This window comes from Lissotriton helveticus, chromosome 10, assembly GCF_964261635.1.
Source record: "Lissotriton helveticus chromosome 10, aLisHel1.1, whole genome shotgun sequence".
NCBI lineage: Eukaryota > Metazoa > Chordata > Amphibia > Caudata > Salamandridae > Lissotriton > Lissotriton helveticus.
In genome coordinates, this window is record NC_136071.1 from 973010726 (window position 1) to 973032750 (window position 22025).

General features: G+C 43.3%; 1 protein-coding gene across 1 annotated transcript in view; it reads right to left on the reverse strand.

The window, feature by feature from the left end:
- The window catches only part of KRIT1 (KRIT1 ankyrin repeat containing), a 333886-nt gene that overhangs the window by 19063 nt on the left and 292798 nt on the right, over positions 1 to 22025 (reverse strand). The window contains exons 14-15 of the mRNA XM_078663641.1: positions 20405 to 20492; positions 1651 to 1857 (exon numbers count right to left, since the gene is read on the reverse strand). Coding sequence (XP_078519767.1) covers positions 1651 to 1857; positions 20405 to 20492 — 295 coding nt within the window. The remainder of the gene's footprint in view (positions 1 to 1650; positions 1858 to 20404; positions 20493 to 22025) is intronic.

Consider the following 22025-nt stretch of genomic DNA (forward strand, 5'->3'; position numbering starts at 1 on the left):
TTTTGCTCGGTCCCAAGCTACCGGAAGGCTTGTCTTTCTTCTTCTTCGGAGCAGGGCACGGAGGCGGGGCTTCTAAAGTGTGCTTTCGGTCCCGACTGGGGCCAACAGGCAAAGTCTTGACTAGTGCTTTCTGATTAGATGGTGGGGTTGGGATAGGGGCAGTAGTACTCACTCGTTGATCAGGAGTGATGGGGTCATCGGAGTCTTCTGCCTCGGACACGATTTTGAAATCTTTGGAATCTTCTTCTGGGACATCTGGGCCTTCATCGAGGATGTCCTCTGGTTCCGGAGCTGATCTCTGCGCCATGATGTATCGTCGAGCCCGACGATCGCGAATGGTCTTCTTTGATCGAAAGGAGGCGCAGGCTGGATGGCTGAACTCGTCATCTTCTGGCGAGAGACACAGGTTGCAGACCTTATGATGGTCACTGAGTGGGAATATTGCTCCACACTGGGGGCATTTGTTTAATGGCATTCTTTCTATGAGCCGTAGACCTTACGGAGTTGATAGGCCCAGCGGCCCGCGCGATGACCGGAATGGAGCCGATGAGAGTCGCGTTTAAGATTTCGATGTCTGAAGTGAATTCAAAGATTTTAAGGAAGTTTTGCGCGTCGAAAAAGTTTGAAATTAAAGGTTCGAACCGGAGCGCAAAAGTTGCATCCGAACCCAATGGCGTAAAAAAACAATCTAAGGATGGTGTCGATGCCCATGCTCACTTTCGTCCAAGGGAGAAGTCACCTATCTCGTGACTACAGAGATTCTTCCAAGACAACAACATGGTGCAAGCATCCGAGCCCAACACAAGATGGCGATCTAATGCAAGTGTGTGATCTGCAGCTCATATGCCTTGAACATAATATTTTAATTAAAATCTATTGTGTTTCTCCTTTAACCACAATGAAGTATTTATACAGTGTCTAACCCTGTAAAACGATTTTATCACAGAATTTGTTTTTTTGCATTTGTCAGAAAACATAGAAATACAAAGATAACAGTAAAAGTAATATTCCTGCATCCCTATACCTTTCCCCGATACAATGTACACCACATTTGAGTGAGTTGATAATGCAAAAAAGATTTGAGTATGCCAATCAGAAATCTAGTGAGTGCATTATAGTGTTGCAGGATCACTGCAGGGAGAAGCAAGCAGGGAATGTGGGCTGGATGGACTCCTTTAAATTAGTGCTACGAGGCGGGGTGAGTGGAGTAACAGCACAGTCAGGGACACTCACTGGGCCCCAAGAATTTGCTGTTGGAAAATCTCTCTTCATCCCCATGTCCCGTATGTATGCTTCAAGAAGCACAAGACTAAAATTCAAAAGCCAGGTCCATTTAAGACTCAGGAGAGTACTCTCATCTTAGTTGACCTTAAAAGAAACATTGTCCAAAATCAATTTATGTTCATGTGGCTCAAGACAAATCATTTGATAACAAAAAGATGCCAAACCTTTTACTATCCGAACATGTCTAAAAATATCTATAAAAGGGGTTCATATATTTTTACCGTATTGAAGTTAACAATTGATGTCTTGGCAAATGTTCTCCATTTTCATACTGGTGCAAAATAACCCCCCTTCTCCTTTTACCTTTTCTAGATGAATCCTTCTCTAGATGGTATTCCAAGCACATGACCTGATCAATCGTCTTACCTTAGTTTCCATATTCAGGAGATGCAGTCCTTTGACGTTTATGCCCACGTAAACTCGGATCACCTTGTGGTTGCTGGAGCTCGCTTTGGTAAATATCTGACCATTAAAAAAGGCAGCTCCATATGTAGGAAGTTCCCAGCAGTTCTGTAGGAACATGCGCTGCAGGTGATGCATCTCCTTACTCACCCCTTCACTTGTACTGAGATTCTATGGTTAGAAAATAGAGAACATGTTTGATTATAGAAATAGGCATGACCTCACTCAACCATTTGAAATCTCCATTTTGAGAATAAACCTGAAGAACAGAAAGAAACCCAACAAGAGCTGGAATAGTTAATGATGTTTCATAGGAGCTCAAAAGGTTACAACTGAGAAATAAATGATATTTACCTTACACAATGGAGCAAAGTTACAGAGAGTGTCTTGCCTCATCACAAGTGTGTACGCACTCTTCCTGTCCGTGCTGCCTTTTGGGCAGGCGCGGACCTGCTGCATATGCTGAGGAGCTGCCTGAGCCTTCGGGAGTGTTGGAGGGCGATCGTACATGACCTGTTGAGTTGCACCTCTACCATAGAAGTAAGCATTAGAAAGTAACCTCGTGTTATATCGACTTAGGGATGATAGTAGCGAAACGACTGATCATGAAAAGTTGAAAATCCCCAGAGCCCCCTCAGGCGTTGTTCTGGCGGTGCTCCCTACAGGTGTGGGCAGAGGCAGGAAGTGGCATAGCATGGTCAGATGGTACCTGCTGCGGAAAATTTCTTGTCACCTCCGCCTTGAAAAAATGGCAAAAATATGTGTTTAAAACACATATTTTTGCCATTTTGTCACCCCTCTCAGTGATGTCACTTGTCACCCTCGGCTTGACAAAATGGCAAAAATATGTGTTTCAAACGCATATTTTTGCCATTTTGTCGCCCCCCTCAGTGATGACACCCGGGGCGCCCCGAACCCACCTTTCTACGCCACTGACTGGGACACAATCATGAGGGATCTACAGAATGAACACAATAGTGATTCAGATACAACAGACACCAACAACACCACTGAACGTGATCTAGAGGAGACAGGCAGACTCTGACGGAGGTGTGGTCAAAGGCCATTGCAACTCATCGCGCTCACGCTTCACCCAGGGCGATCTCGTTAAAGCGAACCTACATGCTACAGACAGTAAGAAACACGCCAATCTATTGCAATAGAGATCCGTGTCGCTCCAGTTAAACACACCTCTACCTGTTAGTTTTTCTTTGCTCCATCCATTCTTACTCGCCTCCCTAGTTAACAGACTGACTCACAGCCACTAAGTTATAGATGTCTTACTGGGACACTACCAGAGAGCTGACCTCTGATATGCAGAGTAGAGGGATCACATGAGACACAAGCACAACTTTTGTTTGTCTCAGTAACTAATATACATACAGTATTGGGGAGTGATGCTTTGTTATAGTGCACTATGTCACAAATATCTGGCATAGGCAACTGAAGCAATACGTAACTTGTAATGTGAGTGTCTGATTTGTTGCAGCCTTATCTTCCATGAATACTAAACTCCACTGATTTTGTACATTGCACATCCTGAGTCACATGGGGCTATGAGCAAAGAACATGTTCACCTCGGTCGACCTTGGGTTCTCCACCCACGTGGAGTGAATTAGGAATGACGCCTTTTAATTTCCACGAATGGATTCTTAAAGAACAATACAAGTAAATTAAGTGTGGATTATATGGGTGGACTATTTAGGCAGAAAAATTGTTTTCTTCCAAAATCCACATTGCTTTCTCATCTGCTCATGTCAGATGAGGCCTCGGGTACCGCTGCCTTTTGACTAAGTTTGTGCTATAGAAATACCATACACATACATGAATACATGTAGTGTTCACAGCCTGGTACAATCATCTGTAAATGGAGGATGTGCCCATCTCTGCCCTGAACATACCCTGAGCATGCCTAATGCGAAAACGATACACCTAGCCTCTCTTTATGTGGATGCCACAATCATGCAGACGTTTCAGCAGAATGGAGTGGGAGACATTAGTGAAAACTGCAGAGAGAGCATAAGCATGACATAATAATCATTGTCGTATGTTGGAAACATTCTTGCCACTCCTTAGCACCTAACCACATCTGGAATAAACAGACTAGCAGCACCAGGTACATGGTATTTCTTAATTTATGACAAACAAGAAGCCCACTTCTTTCAAATTGACTTAGCCCATTGTGGTCAATATATATATATATATATATATATATATATATATATAGTTAGGCCGCAATTTCACTTGTACAAACCCAGTGAAATTCAGCAGTTATATTTAACTATATATACAGTTAACTATAATTATGCCCCCCAAAAATGCACTGCTTTTGACCTCACATATTACATCACTCATGACATGGTAAGTGGCATCACTGATGACATCACTAATGATATCATCCAGTGAGTGTGTTTTGTAAACGCTTCTGAGACTTGAGGATTTAAACTAAGCTACGGCATAAGTTAAATGACTATTCTTTCTGTACTACTAATCAGTGATACTGTTTATAACATATGTCATCTGAGTGGCTTTGTGACTGTCTGTATCAGTGTGTGTGTGAGTGGGTGTCTGGGTGGCTGTGTGAGAGGGGGTGTGAGTGGATGTGTGAGTGGATGTGTGAATGGCTGTATAGGTCTGTCAGTCAATATGTGAGTGGCTGTATGGCCTGTGAATGGGTTTGTGAGTGCTTTTCTGAGTGTGTGATTGGATGTGTGAGTCGTTGTATGGGTGTGAATGGGTGCATGGGTGGCTGTATGGGTGTGTGAGTAGTTGTATGGGGTGTGAGTGGGTGTGCAGGTATGTGAGTGGTTGTGCTGGGATGTATGTGGGTGTGTGAGTACCTGTATGGGTCTGTGAGTGCTTGTATGGGTCTATGAGTGGTTTTGCAGGTGTGTAAGTGGGTGTGTGAGTGGTTAAGTGGGCGTGTGAGTGGTTGTGTGAGTGGTTGAATGGGTGCGTGAGTAGATGTGTGAGTGGTTGTATGGATCTGTGAGTGGGTGTGTGAGTGGTTCTGTGGAGGATGTCATCAGTGATATCATTTGAGATGTTATCAGTGATGTCACTGACCAGGTTGTGAATGATGTAATATGTGAGGTCATAAGCAGTGTACTGCACTGGGTGTAAGTTGTAGTTAGCTCAGATGACTATAACGCCTGAATTTCATTGGTTTTGTGCAAGTGAAATCTGAGCCTCACTATAATGTACCCTGTAACTTATTTTTTGTGTGAATTTTTTAAATTCTATTCCCTAAATATAATGTCTCTGTAATCTTTGAGTTTTTGTGTGTGTTTTTCTACGTTTTATTAAATTTTATTTCCTAACTGTAAACATTGCAAGTGGGCGTGTGAGTAACTGGATAGGTCGATGAGTAGGTGTGTAAGTGGCTGTATGGATCTGTCACTAGAGATCTGTAACTAGGTGTGTGAATGGCTTTATCGATCTGTCAGTGGGTATCCGAGTGGCTGAATGGGTCTGTGAATGGGCTTGTGAGGGCTTTTTTGGGTATGTGAGTGGTTGTATGAGTATTTAAGTGGCTGTATGAGTGTGCGAGTATGTGTCGGAGTAGCTGTGTGGGTGTATGAGTAAGTGTGTCGGTGGTTGTATGAATGTGAGTGGTTTTGTGGGTGTGTAAGTGGTTGTGTGTGTAAGTAGTTGTGTGTGTGTGAGTGGTTGTATGGATCTATGAGTGGGCGTGAGTGGTTGTGTGGGTGTGTGAGTGGTTGTGTGGGTGTGTGAGTGGTTCTGTAGATTAAGTCATCAGTTATGTCATTTGAGATGTCATCAGTGATGTCACTGACCATGTCATCAGTGATGTAACATTTGAGGTCATAAGCAGTGCATTGCATGGGCGTAAGTTGTAGTTAGCTACGGTAACTATAACTGTTGAATTTCACTGGTTTTGGGTGAGTGAAATCTGAGCCTAACTATAATGGCCCCTGTAAGCTATGTGTTTTTCAGTGAATTTCTAAGGTTTTTTTAAAATTCTGTTTCATAAATATAATGTCCCTGTAACCTATGTTTTTTTGTGTTTATTTCTACTTTTGATTACATTTTATTTCCTAACAGTAACCTTTGAAAGTGGGTGTGTGAGTGGCTGTATAGGTCGGTGAGTGGTGTGTGAGTTGAGTGGTTTTGTAGGTGTGTGAGTGGCGATATGGGTCAGTGACTGGGTGTGTGAGTGGCTGTATGGGTCTGTAAGTGGGTGCGTGATTGGCTGTGTGAATCTGTTAGTGAGTGTGAATAGTTTTCTGGGTTTGTGAGTAGGAGTGCATGGGTCTGTGAGTGGGTGTGTTAGTGGTTATGCGGGTTTGTGAGTGGGGGTATGGGTGCGTGAGTAGGTGTGTTAATGGTTTTGTGGGTGTAGTGAGTGGCTGTATGGGTGTAGTGAGTGGCTGTATGGGTGTGTGAGTGTGTGAGTGGCTGTATGGGTGTGTGAGTGGCTGTGTGGGTCTGTGAGTATATGTGAGTGGCTGAATGGGTGTGTGAGTGGGTGTCAGTCATTGTGTGAGTGACTGGGTGAGAACAATACTTCACCTGCCTCTTTATCCATCAAGAGTCCACAGTTTTGCACAAATGTCTACCCGACTGGAGTACTTTCTACTACTTAATTAGTAAGTGCTACCTATTTGGGTAATACCTAGCGCATAATCTACACCACAGCTGCGTAATGGATCACGAGGAAATGTCTCCAGTGCCATTTCGACAATTTGATTGTTCCTCGAGTGTATTGATCCACAAATCTGCGATAAAATGAATCCCCGTCTAGAAAAGAAGACAAGACTACAAAGAGGAGAATCTCTACCAAACAAGGATACTTCCTCCTAACTATACGAAGTAAGTGTTTCTTTGTTTGATTGAGAGGTCCTCAAAATTCCTCTGCATCAAGAAAGTGTCACCAAAATCATCGGCCCTTTAGGTAAGCTGTCGATCAACGTGGGAAAGGGTGGGGTGACCTTTGCATACTACTAAGGAAAATGGGGAGGGCCAAACGGGTGGACCTTTCAAATCATTTTGGGCATTTGCATACTGAGGGTATTAATAGGGAGAACCATGGACTCTGCTTTTAAGACACGAAAGAAACTACTCGTCACAGTCACTTCAGATCAGACTGTGCCCCAATAGATCAACAATATATTCACCTCCATTAAGGATTTCAGATTGTTTTTCAATGTGGAATACGAGGAAACACACTTGCTTTGCCTTCGCCAAGCTCAAGAAGTTTGGATCATTTGTTCTTTACAGAAGTGGAGCTTCAACTGTGGCACTTGCTGTCTTTAAATTTGCAAGTGCTTCCCGTTGAGGTTTAATTTCTGTGAAATGAGCATCAGGGCCAGAATGGAACCTCATTTTTTCCAAGAAGAATCCATAGTTTTGCAAAAAATTTCTACCCAACTGGGGTATTTTCTACTGGTTAATTAGTAAGTGCTAGCTTGTTCGGTAAATGGCTAGTGCCTATTCAACACTACCGTTGCGTAAAGGACCACAAAATAATGTCTCCAGTGACCTTGTGTGCATGTAATTTAGGCAATGTGATTGTTTCTGAAGGGTCTTCATCCACAAATCTGTGATAACATGAAACCTTGTCAAGTGAAGACAACAGGACTACAAAGAGGTGAATCTCCAGCAAACAGAGGCACTTCTCTTAACTATATGAAGTAGGTGCTTGATTATTTGGTGGCGATGTTACCATATTCCTCTGCATCCAGAATGCGTCACCAAAATCGTTGGGAAATGCGCTTAGGGGCCTTTAGGTAAACTTTCAATCAGCGTGGGAAAAGGTGGGATGACCTTTGCATACTACTAAGAAAAACGGGGTGGGGGCCAAACGAGCAGTGCTTGCAGATGATATCGGGAATTTGCATACTTAGGGTAATTAAAAGGGAGAACCAAGGACTCTCCTCTCACGATTACACAAGGGGGGAGGCCGCGTGGCCCCACTCCTCGGGCCGATTTTGACCCGAGGACCCCATCCTTGGGTGCTTAGCCTCTTGAGGCTGGGTGCCCTGGAGCCCACCCAGGGCATCCAGTGTGCAGTGTTGGGAACCCCAGGGGGAACTCAATGCCGCGGTACCTGCCGGCTCCCAACCTCCAGCGGGAGCCGGCATTGCTCTGGCAGGTAGGGAGCAGTCCAAAACGTTGCTCACTGCGTGTGGGAACAATCCTTTCATCTGTTTTCCAGCCCGCTGTGAAAAGGGCAGCAAAACAGATGAAGTCTGCTATCAGCTGGCGGGAGCAGTTGTCCTGCTCCCACTCGCTGGGAGCGGACTGTTTGCTCACGCCAAGCCAGCGCAAACAGCTATGTCCCGGGGGTGGGTACCCCGGGACTTAAAGGTTGGCCCTAGGGGGTGGTGGTTCCCAGGGCCATTAATAGCTCCTTGAGGGGTGGTGCACGGCCCCCATCCTTTCTTATTACAGGACCAGGTCCGAGAAGGGGCAGGGAATCAAAAAGAGTACTTTTCCTATGTTAATTCCCATAGAGTCTTTAGACACGCCTGCAGCCTGAACCGCTGCACAGAATTACACAACATTTGGCATAAAGGTAGCTTTTGAACCGAAGATTAAGCTTTCATTTATTTGGTGTCAATCCATTCAAGAATTTGTGAGAATTTAAAGGAAATCCAAATTTCTATATCTATGATTGCGAAGCATTAATGAATAATGATCAACTCATGCATAGATCTGTAAAGCTCTGATTGGCTGCCAACGCTTCAACCAGGAAGTTTTAGCAGCCAACGTGGGACTTTTACCCCCCAGGTCCTCGTTTTAAAGGATAATTTGTCTTTTGCTTGCAGAACATTGAGGGCCAGATGTACGACCATAGCATTTTGCGACTCGCAAATTGCGACAAATTACGAGTTCCAATTTGCGAGTCGTAAAATGCTATGTACAATAGTGTCTGAGACACTGTTTGAGATTCCCAATGGGGTAGCAAATTGCATGCCTCATGAATATTAATGAGGCTTTCGCAATTTGCAACCCCATTGGGAATGGCTAGCACTACCAGGGATGGTGGCTTGCTGGGGTCTGCAGACCACCATGTCTGGGACTGCTTTGACAATAAAGCATTTTTTTAAAGCAAACTGGATGCATTTAAAAAATAAAAATGAAACTTTCAGTTTCATTTTTTAAGGGCAGGCAGTGATCCCTGGGATTGCCTTCTGAGAAGGGTGGCAAACTGTGAGTGTTTTGCAACCACAATTACGGTTGTAAAACATTCATACATGGGTTCTGGACTCGCTATTAGGAAGGGATGCCCATGGCACGGCCCTTCCTAATAGTGAGTCGCTAACCCTATTTTGTGAGTCACTAATGGATTAGTGACTCGCAAAATAGGGTTGGTACATTGGCCACACTTTTTTTGCGGTCGCAAACGGGCCTAAAACCCCTTTGCGACTGCAAAAAATGGTCGTACATCTGGCCCTTAGTATGTTAAATAATGAGGAGATGCATGTTAAGTCCCTGGGAGTGTCTGAAGCACTTTGTTAATGGTTGTGAAGCCACGGGTATTGCTCCTTGTCTCCTCTGGGTGAGATGCCCAATGTTGTAGCTGCATGTACTACAATCCTCTATCTCCAAACCCTGAATTTGCTTCTACTGGGGCCTTGAGTGTAATTGTCTGGGCAAGGGATCGGGGAACGTGGTACCCTCTTCGTCCCTCACCCAAGCCATTAGGGACATTTACAACTTGCCCACTCTTTGTGACTTAGAAACCCATGGAACCGTTCAAAGAAAGGTGCTCCACCAAAGTATGATCTTCATGGCATCAAAGTTTCTTTCGTTCTTCCTTGGACCACTCTAGCAGGTAGCAGCGATGGATGCCTTATAGTAGCACATGAGTTATGGGAATCCTATCCACATTCCCTGGCCCTATCCCAGATGCACCTCTACACCCAACGCTAATAAAGTCAGTACATCGGTCCAGGAGCTTCTTAGCGTCCAGCTTCTGAAAGTAGGGCCAAGCATGAAAAGCGTACAATTTTTCAATTTTTCTTAGGAAGGACCATCATTTTGATTGCTCTTCAACACCCAGGAGATCATTTGTTTGTGATACCTCGAGAGGTCTGTCTCGACAATCTGTTGGAGTGAGGCATGATAATGATTTGCCAAGTCAGCAAATTATCTTAATCTGTGCTTCCTCGCAAATAATACTAAGCTTAGGTAGGTAGTAGTGGTTCCCAAATAGGAAATTACCGCACAATCATAAGAAAGATATGTATCAAAGTATTTAAGTCTAGTGTGAGTCAATCAAATTCAGCTTCTTAGTTTGACAGGGTGCTAATACAACTCAATTCACCTTGTACCTAAAGGTGCTAATCACACATTAGAAACTAATATGTATACATAAATATAAACATAGAGCTTCATTCAGCACTCCCCCTAAGACAATTCTATTAATCCAAAATGTACCGGATAAGTTCAACCATTATAAGTTGTTGTTGTAATACACATTCATTATTTAAACAATGTTTCAGCAGGGGCAATGATATCTTGGTCCAAAATTCAAAAAAGTCACAAAAAAGAAAGAAGCATGAAAAAAGAAGAGCGCAAAGTTTTGATGTTCTACTTGTTGATTTTATTCTTTATGTTTCTCCCAGCATAGAATTTGACCTTTGCCAACACGTGTTTCGTCTACTCATAGACTTTCTCAAGGCTGGAAAAAAAAAATACCCCAAATTTTTATTTGTACAGATTATTTAAAAAACAAATTTCCCCTTTATTTTGGCCTTCAAAGCATCCCAGTTCAAACTCCTATTCACCACTCCACGATTGCTGATTATGCAATATTCCTTTATCTGTTGTTTAATACTTCTTAATACCAATAGGTCTTTCACTAAAAAATTTTAACCTCCAGCCACCCTTCACCATTTTCGTCCACAGTAACCCAGTGAGAGGAACATGATTGGATAGGGTCAGCATCCCTCTGATTTACACCCTCATCTACTCTTATCAATCTCTTGCGCATCATCAAGTGGCTGATCTGAGTGTACGTACACTAAGCTAATATAAAATTATACTAATCCATATTGTGATGCTGTTGATGGTCACAGACGTCTATCAGACTCATCTTTTTTTTTTTTTCAAAACAAATTTTATTAGGTTTGGCAGTTGACAGCACAATTGAAATTATCCACCGCTCCCCTAGTAGCAGAGAGGCAGTGGGCATAGCAAAATCAGCATAATCAAATACAACCAGCTAATATTTCCCCAGTACCCACCCACCACTAACCCACCCGGATCCCTCCCCCCCACCCCGCACGGTGTCTGTATTGTCCATCTAGAGGAGCTTAGCAATCGTAGACGCTGCATGTGAGCCACGTCGCCCTAAGCCAGTTCAGACGCGGTCCGCGTCGGCAACCCGAGGCTCCGGGGGGTCCAGCAGAAGGCCTCTGTAGTCAGCCCATTTCTTCCAGATCTTATAATGTTTTGCAGGACACCCCCTCGCCTCAAATATCGGGCGTTCTAGTCCCATGTTAAAGTCCAAACCTCGTTTCCACACCTCCAGCAGTGGGGCTCTAGTAGCCTTCCATGCTCTAGCAATGTCCCTCTTGGCCACTATGAGGCCCAATAGGAGCAAGTGCCGCTTGTACAAATTCCCCCCCACCTGTTCCATGACATGAAGAAGGCCTAACTTCGGCGAGCGGGGGAGCTCCCAGCCCAGCACCTCTTCCAGGCAGTCCCACACTCCTGACCAAAATCTCCGCAGTCTCACGCACTCCCACACCGTGTGAAGAAAGGAGCCCACAGCACTGCCGCACCTCAGACATTCCGGGGAGGCAATCAATCCCGCTTTCCACAACCGTTCCCTCGTATAGTACGCCCTATGGAGGTATTTGAATTGGATAAAGCGTAGGCGCACTGCAATCGCAGCCCCCCTAGGGGCCTCCAGGGCCTCCCTCCAATCCTCCTCTTCCAAACTCCCCAACTCTCCTTCCCACACCAACCGCAGTTTGTCAAGGGAGGGGGAACAATGGGTGACGAGCGTCTGGTATATACTAGAGATTTTTTTTGTGTCTAATTCCCCCATGAACAATTTAGCCTCAAGAGGACTAAATTCTGGCAGTGAAGTCAAGTTTGCTAAGGTAGGGGTCAGGGCATGTCGGAGCTGCAAGTATCGAAAGAATTGGGATTGGGGCATATCATACTCATCTCGCAGAGCCTGAAACGACTTGAGGACCGGGCCCTTCATAACATGACCCAGCGCCGAGATGCCGATCGCGTCCCAGCCATCAAAGCCCCGCAGGGAAGCCAAAGCCGGTAGCCTCCCATTATGCCACAGCGGGGTTTCCCCCGTCAGTCTGTTCCACCATCCCATACGGCGGAGCGCGTCGCGCCACACCCGGAACACCGTCTGTGTGACTGCCGGGAGTCTTTTGCGGAGTGCCGCCGAGTACAATATCGTATGTAGCGTGTGAGGGTCCATAAGGTACCTCTCCAGGGCGTAAGTCGGGTCTCCGCGATCCCCATAGACTCATCTTTTTTAACCAAATGTTTCCCTGCTTCTGGTATTGGTATTGCCCCACCCCCAACCTTTGCTCTTAGTGTCCTGTTGGGGGCATAGCACAAGGTAAGACTCCCCTCAATCAGGAATCGACAGACTGCAAATTTAGCAATTTTATGAATCCTCAAACTGAACCTCCTGCTGTCCATCAACAAGACACACAGATGGAGGTTAAAATAGTGATCCTTCATTTTAGACCTGTTTATCATCGCCCGTCTGCCCTCTCTATCCCGCTTAACTTTATCTGCCACAATTTTAAACTGTGATGTCAACAAAACGAACATTCGGACATCTTCCATGAGAATGAGGAAAGGAACATTCTGGGAAAGAGCTTGTAACAGAAACAATGACAGTCTGCACTCAACAAGTGCATCTACTGTAGGAAGCATACATTTGACCTGAGCATCGCCAACTCAAGTAGAATACTCAAGAACTTCACAAATCCAGTGAAGCCCTAGACTTTGTTTGTTGATATGAGGAACATCACGTAAACCTCAGCTTGAGTAAGCTGTAACTGGGATAGCTATTCTTTCAGGCTGGATCCAATCCTCCAGCCTGAAAGGACATTATTTCATGGGGATTAAGTCCCTTCAACTTATCTTGATCACGTAAACCTTCCCATGCCCTTAATGTAATTAAAAGAGCTCCCTGTCACCCACCCACCTCCAGAACAGCAGCTACAATATTCACCCTGCCTTCACTTGGGATAAAATAAATGTACTGTCCAACAAGGCTTCACAAATTAGCCTACCTCTTTAAGCAAAGACTATCCAGATGTGTCCACACAAGTTATCTAATCGCACTCCTACTAGCAAGTACTACTGGGTCCACTGTGCCTCTTGAATTCAGGATGATGGTTGAGTACAGGAAACACCTCCCCATTATTGTATTCTTCTTTGGATCCATCCTTCTTTCTGTGACTAACATTCTGAAGATGGGGAACCACGTCCCTCCTGGATATCTACTGAGTTCTGTGCCCAATTCATTAAGATGATTTTTGCCACTTCAGCGTTCTTTCAGTGACAAAGGGATATTTTTGTGTCTAGATCCCTCGCCACTGTCAACAGATATTCACAGGAATATCATTACGAGAATTATGCGGATCATGTTTCCTTGCCTCATTTAAAGACTATGCAAAATGGAATGTCTCCATCTGTGGCTGAGATCTACTGTGGCTATATATTACATCTTACTGATTCAGCAGGTAACATCAGGAACTGAAGAATGAAATCCTTCCGTCTCGTCACCTTGCCACCTTCCAATTGTAAACTCCGTATCAGCCCTCAATAATCTAGGAATTTCTATTCTCAAGTGGGAACGACCTAGACTTTCCCTAACTTGAGATCTGAAGTCGATATAGGCTGTTTAGGAAACCTCTGAAACCGGATGATTTAGATTTGCCTTTATTTGAACTCAATACAGAAGTTGAAATTGAAATATTTTGTGCATGGTCACTCATTTATTCATCTGGACTCTTAATATTCCCTTCCCACTAGCCTGCTTTGTTTGTACGTCAAGTGCTCTGTAGCAACCAAAAGGATTCAATCTAGCTGAGCTTTATATAACCTCAAAATAATAAAAGCAACATGATTTATTCTGAACAGCAATCCACAGCTGGATTCTCACTTTAGAAACATGGTTAAATACATTCACATTCAACTGTGCTCCTCAAGAATATCAAACACCATCTCATCTTGAAGTCAGATCTAAGACTCCTTTGCGGCCTGCTCTAATGCCTCTAGATCACACGTCTTCAGACCACTGCTATATAATCATTAATGCGCAGCATTCATGCCATACCCTGGTTCAATAAAGGCCCCAAGAAAGGAGGAAACCTCTATGTAATCCTTGTTCTAGACCGATCGAGCATGTCCCAATGGCGTCATCCCCTAGCAGCGATGCGGTTACATACTATAAAAGAGGACAACAGCTAGGTTGACATTTAGCAAATAAGGCATCTCCTCACCAGTGAAGGCACTTGTATTGCATTCATTGATTCTTGTTTAGCTTCTGGACAGTGCTAGCAGAGCCCTTGCCTCAACCTCCATCAGATCTTTGGTTCTCTAAGAGGTAACCCTACTGTACCTACAACACACCTTTTACTTGGTCTCTGCCACCCAATGCATTTTGGTATGCATTATTCAAAGCAGAAATACCTACTGCTATCCAAGACTATTTCTCCATTATTGAGGGCTTGGTAGAAAGTGCTAGCACTCTATGAAAGGTGTATAAGTTAGTGATATATGGTACTTGAATAGCCACACAAACAGGTATCCTCAAGACTCTGTGACGCTACCTTGCTAGCATGCCTTTTGGGGATCTCTCGCACTCTCCACATAGTGTACTTTATTTTAGTACACTTTACAGAGAGGCGATTTCCTTCACCCATTCTTTCCCAAGTTGTCACAGGGTGGAGTGGGGTTAAGCATCACTAACCACCCCACCCTGTAACGAGTTGGTTAAGGGTGGGGTTACAGTACACAGAAGCATGAGACTGCCTGTGTACGAGGCGAGGCAGTGAGCATGTGATGTGGTGTCACAGAGTCTGAGACTGAGAAGTCTGGTCATGTACATGCTTCTTTATAGCAGTTCAGATTCAGCAGGCATCAGCTTCAGTGCTGACTGGACTGCAAGTTAGTAAGGAGGCAGACTAAGAGCACCGGTGTCACCCAGCTAGGACGGAGCAGGAATCCCTTTACTCTTCACCCTGGGAAGTAGATTACCTGTGGCTTGTAGCAGAAGACTGCCCTCATTTGGACCCGACTCAACTCTCTTGTGTCGTCTCACGTAAGTGCTGAGCAGCAAGCTCTGCCCGCGGTGCACAATTAGGCGCTTCCAAAATAATAGGAGAACTGTGACCCTGAGTGTAAGAGGGCAATTCGTGGGTGAAGCACTGCACAAGTATTGTGGCATGGTGTGAGAAGTGGCTGAAAAAGCAAAATATTCTGCAGCTACCTTGCTAACCTGTCACCTCCTGGTTAATGCATATAACACAAACACTCGCTGTTAATGAAAATCAAATGCAAGTGAAAGTAATCAGAGTGATGTACACACTTTTAAGTTATGACAACTCCATTGGTTAAAGTAATCCCTGCAGAATTCTGTGTGTAATCTACCAGCCAGTCACAGAAAATAATTCTCTTTCACCTGTAACAGGGATTCTGCGCAAACACAGAACTGTGCACAGAGACTTAGGACATCAGTGAATTAGGGTGTGCCAAAACTCACCTTAGTACCCAAAATACCCTACCAGACTAGCAATCAGTGTCACATTAGCTCTTCGTCCTATAGCAAAGAAACCAATGATTAGACAACCTAGAACATGCGACTTAGGACCATCTCAGGAATGGTGGGAGGTGAGAACACTCTTTTGTTATACGCTCATACCAGTCCACAATAAGACTAAATAGAGACACGGTAAGGTTAAAATGTTTAGTTTAACAACAAGATATCAAGCGCAGTATTTTAATCAACATCAGCATACATATGGATAATAATAATACGGACAGCATGGTTACAATTCCATAAAATACAAAAGGAGGAATCATGTTACAATGACAGTGCAAACAGGTGATAAAAAGCGCCAATTTAAAGCACCCTCCCTATCTAGGAACTAGGTATTATAAAACTATAGCAGGTCCCTTGAGCTTTTTTAGGGGGACCCTGCTAGAGATGTCCAAAAACAAACCTTTTCTCATGTATCGGCCTTCGTGAAAGCGAACTCAGCAAAAACAGCCAAGCAGTGTCGTATGCAAAAGCAGCAAAAAGGAAAAATGGCGTTTAAACTTCGAATAAGCCATGCCAACTTAACATGCACGCAGAAAGAGGCCCATAAACCATACTACACACCCAGTCGGGAATAAATAGTGACATGTATTTATTATGCTGCAAAGTCAAGCCTATGCTAAAAGCACTGTGAATATGTAAGTCATTATTCTAAAACTGTATTATACAAAGTATAATTTAATGCTGACAATGGCATTTAGGTGCCCTCTGTCTGAAAGGGAAGTAAGGGGGTCTCTTTTACTCAGAAGTCAAGGGAGAGACACACAGTAAAGGAATAAACAAGCCTTGTCGCCAGGGAGCCTGGTGTGCAATTGAATAATCAGCAAATGTAAATACTGATTATGAGCCAGGATGCATATATATTTCATTGTTGGAGTGAACAACATATTGCAAGGGTGCTATCAGTTGGGTTTTGGAGTGTGTCCTGGTGGAAACTTGGAAAAAAGGTTTGAAGAGGTACAATGTAATAGAGTAGTACTAGAAATATATATTTTCCAATCACTTGTTTTATCTTAAACATTAAATCTTTTTGCACATTTTGTGGCAGACTAACTCCCACCCAAGGCCTCTGGTCTGGGGGTAGTGGACTGGACGAGGCTTAGCCGCTTTAGCTGCTCCTAAGATATTTGTCTGAAGTGCGAGTGCAGATGGCATGATGGTAATTTGGCTCTTCAGTGGGCAAATGCAGTGCTGACTTCCCAATCCAAGTGTTTGGTCCACTTCCTGTCCTCCAGGACATCAAAAAGTAGAATACACTGCGAAGTGGTTGATTGTAGACGGCATCCTGTGAAGGCACAGGACATGGGTGAGTCATGCAAGGCAGAGTGACCCTGGGTTCCTGGAACCTCCCCAACAAGACTTACTAGTGTTGTTATTCTTGTTGTAATTCATCAGCTCTGCCACTACTCCATTTGCACCGTGAACTGTTCAAATAACACCAGTCCCCTCTTCAGACAAACATCTTTGGTGCAGCTAAACACTTAAGCCTCGTCCAATCCATTACCTACAGATATCTTGAGTGAGAGGTAGTTGGTCAATTTATTATAGAAATTGTGCTGGAAAATGCGTCCTTTTACACTAATTTTGAAAACAATTTTGAGGTTTCAGACCCCCACAAATACAGCCACCCCATCAACCCCCTCGGCAATAGCCTACTCTGCCACTGCATGTGCACGCCAAAGTTTGTTAGTTGGTCTTACACCCCACCACATACAAATTCCAACAGCCACCAATGGTGAGGAGATTCTACAGTTGTTCTCCAACTTCTATACTGCCCTGTATCATTACAGGTCAACTCTACTTTGGCAGACAGCAGCCCTTTCTTTGACACTATTGGGTTGGTGTGGTTGGCCGAGGCACACCGAATATATTTATAGATGTGCCACGATCATTGGATGTAATGGTGCAAGTAATCCAGTGCCTCCCTTGATAAACTTCGGGGGCTGATGGCTTGACTGCGCAATTTTATAAATTATTTGGTCAGATGTTCGCTCCCTGTCTCTTAGCAGTCTACGTCAAAGCTAAGGAAGCAGGCTTTCTCCCCTCTACGCTACAGGAGGCCCCTCCCCCCCCCCCCGAGACCTGCAGGAGTTATCAACCCCTATCAATTAAAATAGATACTACAATTTTAGCTAAGGTGTTTGGTAAACAAAGAATTCTTCTGCTCGTCAAATGAAAAAGCTTGGACCAGTAGGGCTTTGTCTTGGGGTGCTCTAAAACTCACATAATTTCCGAACCATATTCACTGTCTTGCATCAGATTAATCCCGACTTGCACAGTGTGGTGGTACTGCTCGACACTAAAAAGGCATTTAATTCACTGGAATTGTACAACCTACTCAAGGTACTAGAGTGCAGGTGCTTTAGTTAGACCTTTATGAAGTGGGTGAGGTTGTATCACCAGCCAGCAGCATTTATTAGATTATATGGGCTCACACACATAGAAATTTGGATCACTTAGGGCAACAGGCAAGGCTGCCCAATACCCCCCATACTATTTTCCATAGCCATGAGGCTCCTGGAGCCGCCTCTCCGCCAACATCACTCAAAAAAAGGACATGGCTTCATGGCTCGCGGCTACGAGTGTCACTTTGCGCTGATGAAGTTACATTATACAATTGTGATCCTGAGGTGAATCTTTCACCTGTCAAAGAGTTTATCAGGTTCAGTCACCTCTCTGGTATCACTCACCTGGACAAAGCTAGCCATTTTTCCATTCACTGTGGGTGCGACTTAATGCCATTAGATTACCCCTTAAATGATGAATATCCTTGTTGAAATACCTTGGGTCATGGATAAGCAAAGACATGGAGCCCCAGTGGCAAGCCAAGTATGGTACTGGTATTACTAAGCTAGAAGAACAAATATTCTCGTGAATTAAACTGGCACCATCTCAAACACGCAGGATCGCTGCAGGGAAAATGTTTGTTTTGCCTCACTTCTTATACCCGCTGCTCAATATATCCATGCCTTTAACCAGATGCTTCTTTGACAGACTTAGGTCTTGCTTGGAGGCATTGGCATAGTCCGAGAAACAACCAAGTCTAATGGTGGTATGTGTGCTCCCGTTTAAACAGGGAGGTATACTGAAACCAGACCTCAAACTCTATCACCTGTGTGCGCAGGCACATATGCTCATTATTGGTATCACCCCACCCTAATTCTACCGCTTATGATGGAATCTACACCTCAACTGCTAGGTCAAATTGGTTGGCAAACACAGATCCACTTCTATGTAATGACCAGTAGAAATTGTGCTTTACCCAAACCTCTTGCCTAACTACAGGCGTGGGCTGATTTATGTGAAATTCCTACACAGAATATATTAAACACCAAATCGTATGTATAGATTGAGGCTTAGGGAGAATGTCAAGTATTCCAGATGCAGCAACTTAAATGCAGACTTCCTTAACTTAGCATGGGTGTGCCGGAAGGGCAGAGGTTGGGTGATGGCCTACTGGCTTGGCATACTGAAAATAATACCAGAAACAATTGCTGTCATAGTCCCAGCAGCGACCATTGTGGTATTTATGGTATATGCCAAAGAGATCTCTGCTGGACACCTTAAGCTTGCTGCCATGGCAATACTCATGGCAAAGCTGAGTGGGCATTAATTGACAAATGATTGGCTACTTGATTTAATCTACTGAAGCTTACTGGGAAATGAACTCGAGCCAACTGAGCCCCAAATGAGGTCCTCTTCTGGCATATGTAGTGCCTCATTGATGAGGCCAGCTTCCAAACCAACTCCAAAATAACCTGACGGCCTTAGTAATATCCTCCTGCGTGACCTGCAGAGCAACCTTGGGGGATATAGTAAGAGCAACCTTACAGGACAAGACTGGCAACAATAACAGAGTAGTCCGCTGACATTTAAACTCTTTACAGACTTTAGGCACACTGGAGGTTTCTGAATACAGACATCTGTATGCACTAAAGTTGCCGTTGCCTAATTTCTGATGGTAGCTGTGTGTTGCAGTGCTTTTTTCTCCCACTGTGATGTGAGTTATTGGTTCTACTACTCAGTGTTTTTCTGATGAATCCTGATAACATAAACGCCCACTCCTCCTCTTATGATAAGTTGCTGTTGCAACTACTAGCCTTCAGGCAGAAAAGGCATCCCACAATGACTGATGGCTTAACTACATATGTGTTTCTCCTTCAACTGGGGGCTTCAGCCACCCATCTATGACAGCAAAACAGAGCTATTGCTTACTTTTTTTGCCATGGACTATTTCAATTAATTAGGCTCTTCTTATCTACTTCACTCTTTGACACTACACGACCCTCTCTCCCTCTCTACCATAACACTTTCTTTACTCCACTTAAAGAGAATCACTCTGCTTGCCATTCTCATCTCAATGCAAGTGTAGGCTTTTCTAATGAGTATAGCCTCCTGAAACCTCTCCTGGATTCAATGTTTACTTGTATTTGTATTTACTCATATCCTGCACTAAATATTGGTCCTGCTTTTGCCCCACAAGCTGAAGGATTTGCATTGATGCCACACTTCTTGCAAAGTGTTTGCACTCTAAATAGGATGTTGTTGCATTCTCTAAACCTGGTGACTCAGATATTGTTGATGCCTCTAATTTTCAGTAGTCAAGACTACCATGGGATGTGGTACGCACAATATAAAATGTAAAAGTCAATTTGAAATCTTCCGTAAGCAAAACTTCTAAAAGAAATATAAATAAGACTGCAGTTTTTTTCGTGGGCAGGTTTCAGGATAGTTAAAAACTCAAGAGGCTGGAGGGGCAGTGGTCGCAGAGAGATCCTTATTTCTCACTTGCGGTGTGGATAGTCTGGCAAAAAGTAAACATCCTTAAAACATTAATATTAATACAAACATTTGCACTTTAAGTGAAGTGATACACATTAACTATCTCAGTGCTTGTAATGGAGTAAATACGTTTTTTTAAAAAAAAATGTTTACCTTGTATTCATGGAGAATCCGATTTATCCAGTGTGGTGCTTTACTTTTTAATTTGTTGATCGGTACAATGGATTTCAGATTTTCTTCACTGAAAAACATAACATTTCAAAGCAATAAGCAATACAGTACTATGTAATCAGCAATGAAAAAAGCGACCCTCAAACAAAGGTCCTGATATAAGTACATTTTAAAATACCGAATACTTTTGTGTAGTGGTGGCTCATCTCAATCGAATAACTTAGAGAATGCATTGGAAAATCGTTTTAAGAGTGAAGAAGAAAGGTTTTACAACCAATTAAAAGATTTATGATAAAAGGGAGGCTGAATCGATCTAGAATTATACAAACTACCTCTTGCACTCACAAATGCAAAACATGATAACAAATGCACACTACTAGTTTACAAAAAAAAGAAGAAACATAGCTTATCGTTCAATTTTTTATATAATCGTGGATGCCCTCTTTTCTTTATTTACTTGAAGATTAATTGTTTCTAATGCGTACATTAGTAGTGAAAGAATTATGGTCACAGTCTACTTAGAAAGTTAGAGAATGACACAGAAATGTTATAGAGAGTGATATTAATCTCAATTAAACACAATTCATCGCTACATAACACTTTACAAATGAATTCTTGCAGTTTCTCAATAGTGTACCTTTGGTATGGATGCTACCACTACTGGCCTAGCCTAGTTCTCAGGAACCTCCTTGAGGAGGCATGTGCTTCACGTGTAATGTACTATACTTATCCTTTACAGAGTGTTTTGCGCCACTGGTGAGGTCCAAAAAGCTGTGTAGTCATTTTCTGGTTTGAGGTGATCAGATCACAGACACCACCACACAAAACAAGGACCACAGGGACATGTGCTTACTTAGAATGTGGCATCATGCCAGAGACCAGATCACCAAGGGACCTTAAGTAAACACCAAATTAGATAAAAGAAAGACAAAAGAAAGAAAGACAAAAGGACCTAAATTGCCCTAAGCCTAGAAAAAGCCCCAGGCTAGCAGTCCACCGGGGGCGAAACACGTGTTGGCTATTTTTTGATTCATTAACAGGGGTGAACAAAAGCTAAATTTGATTTGTCACTAGGAATAAATGGCTATCTTGATTTATGAACAGAGGAGTACTATAGCTGCATTTCATCTGTCACTAAGAAGAAACATGACAAGAAATAAAAATAAAAATAAAGACAAAACAATTTGAAAATAACTGGATCTGTGAATTGTGTGAAAAGGTTGCATTAAAGAGTTTATTGCCTTTTCCCCAGAAAATTATATTCTCATAAACATAATTGCTAAGGGAAGAATTTACATAAATATCTGAGAGTACTGCATTACCTGGGGAGATTTTAAAACCATGAATACATACGGGGTAATGTATGCCCACTGTACACTATAAGCACATTGCTGCCAACTAAGCGCCTTTATAATGTCACAGAACACCAAGGTCACTAGCAATATCATTTTAAATGTACAGTTGAGGTAGATTAGACCACGTAATCAGTGGGTATGTCCACCAGCCAGAGATCTTAAGTTGATACAGGTCAGGCTTATCCAATGCATTTCTTTTTTTATCTTTTTGGGACATTTAGTTTGTTTTTCCTCTCACAACATGTCCC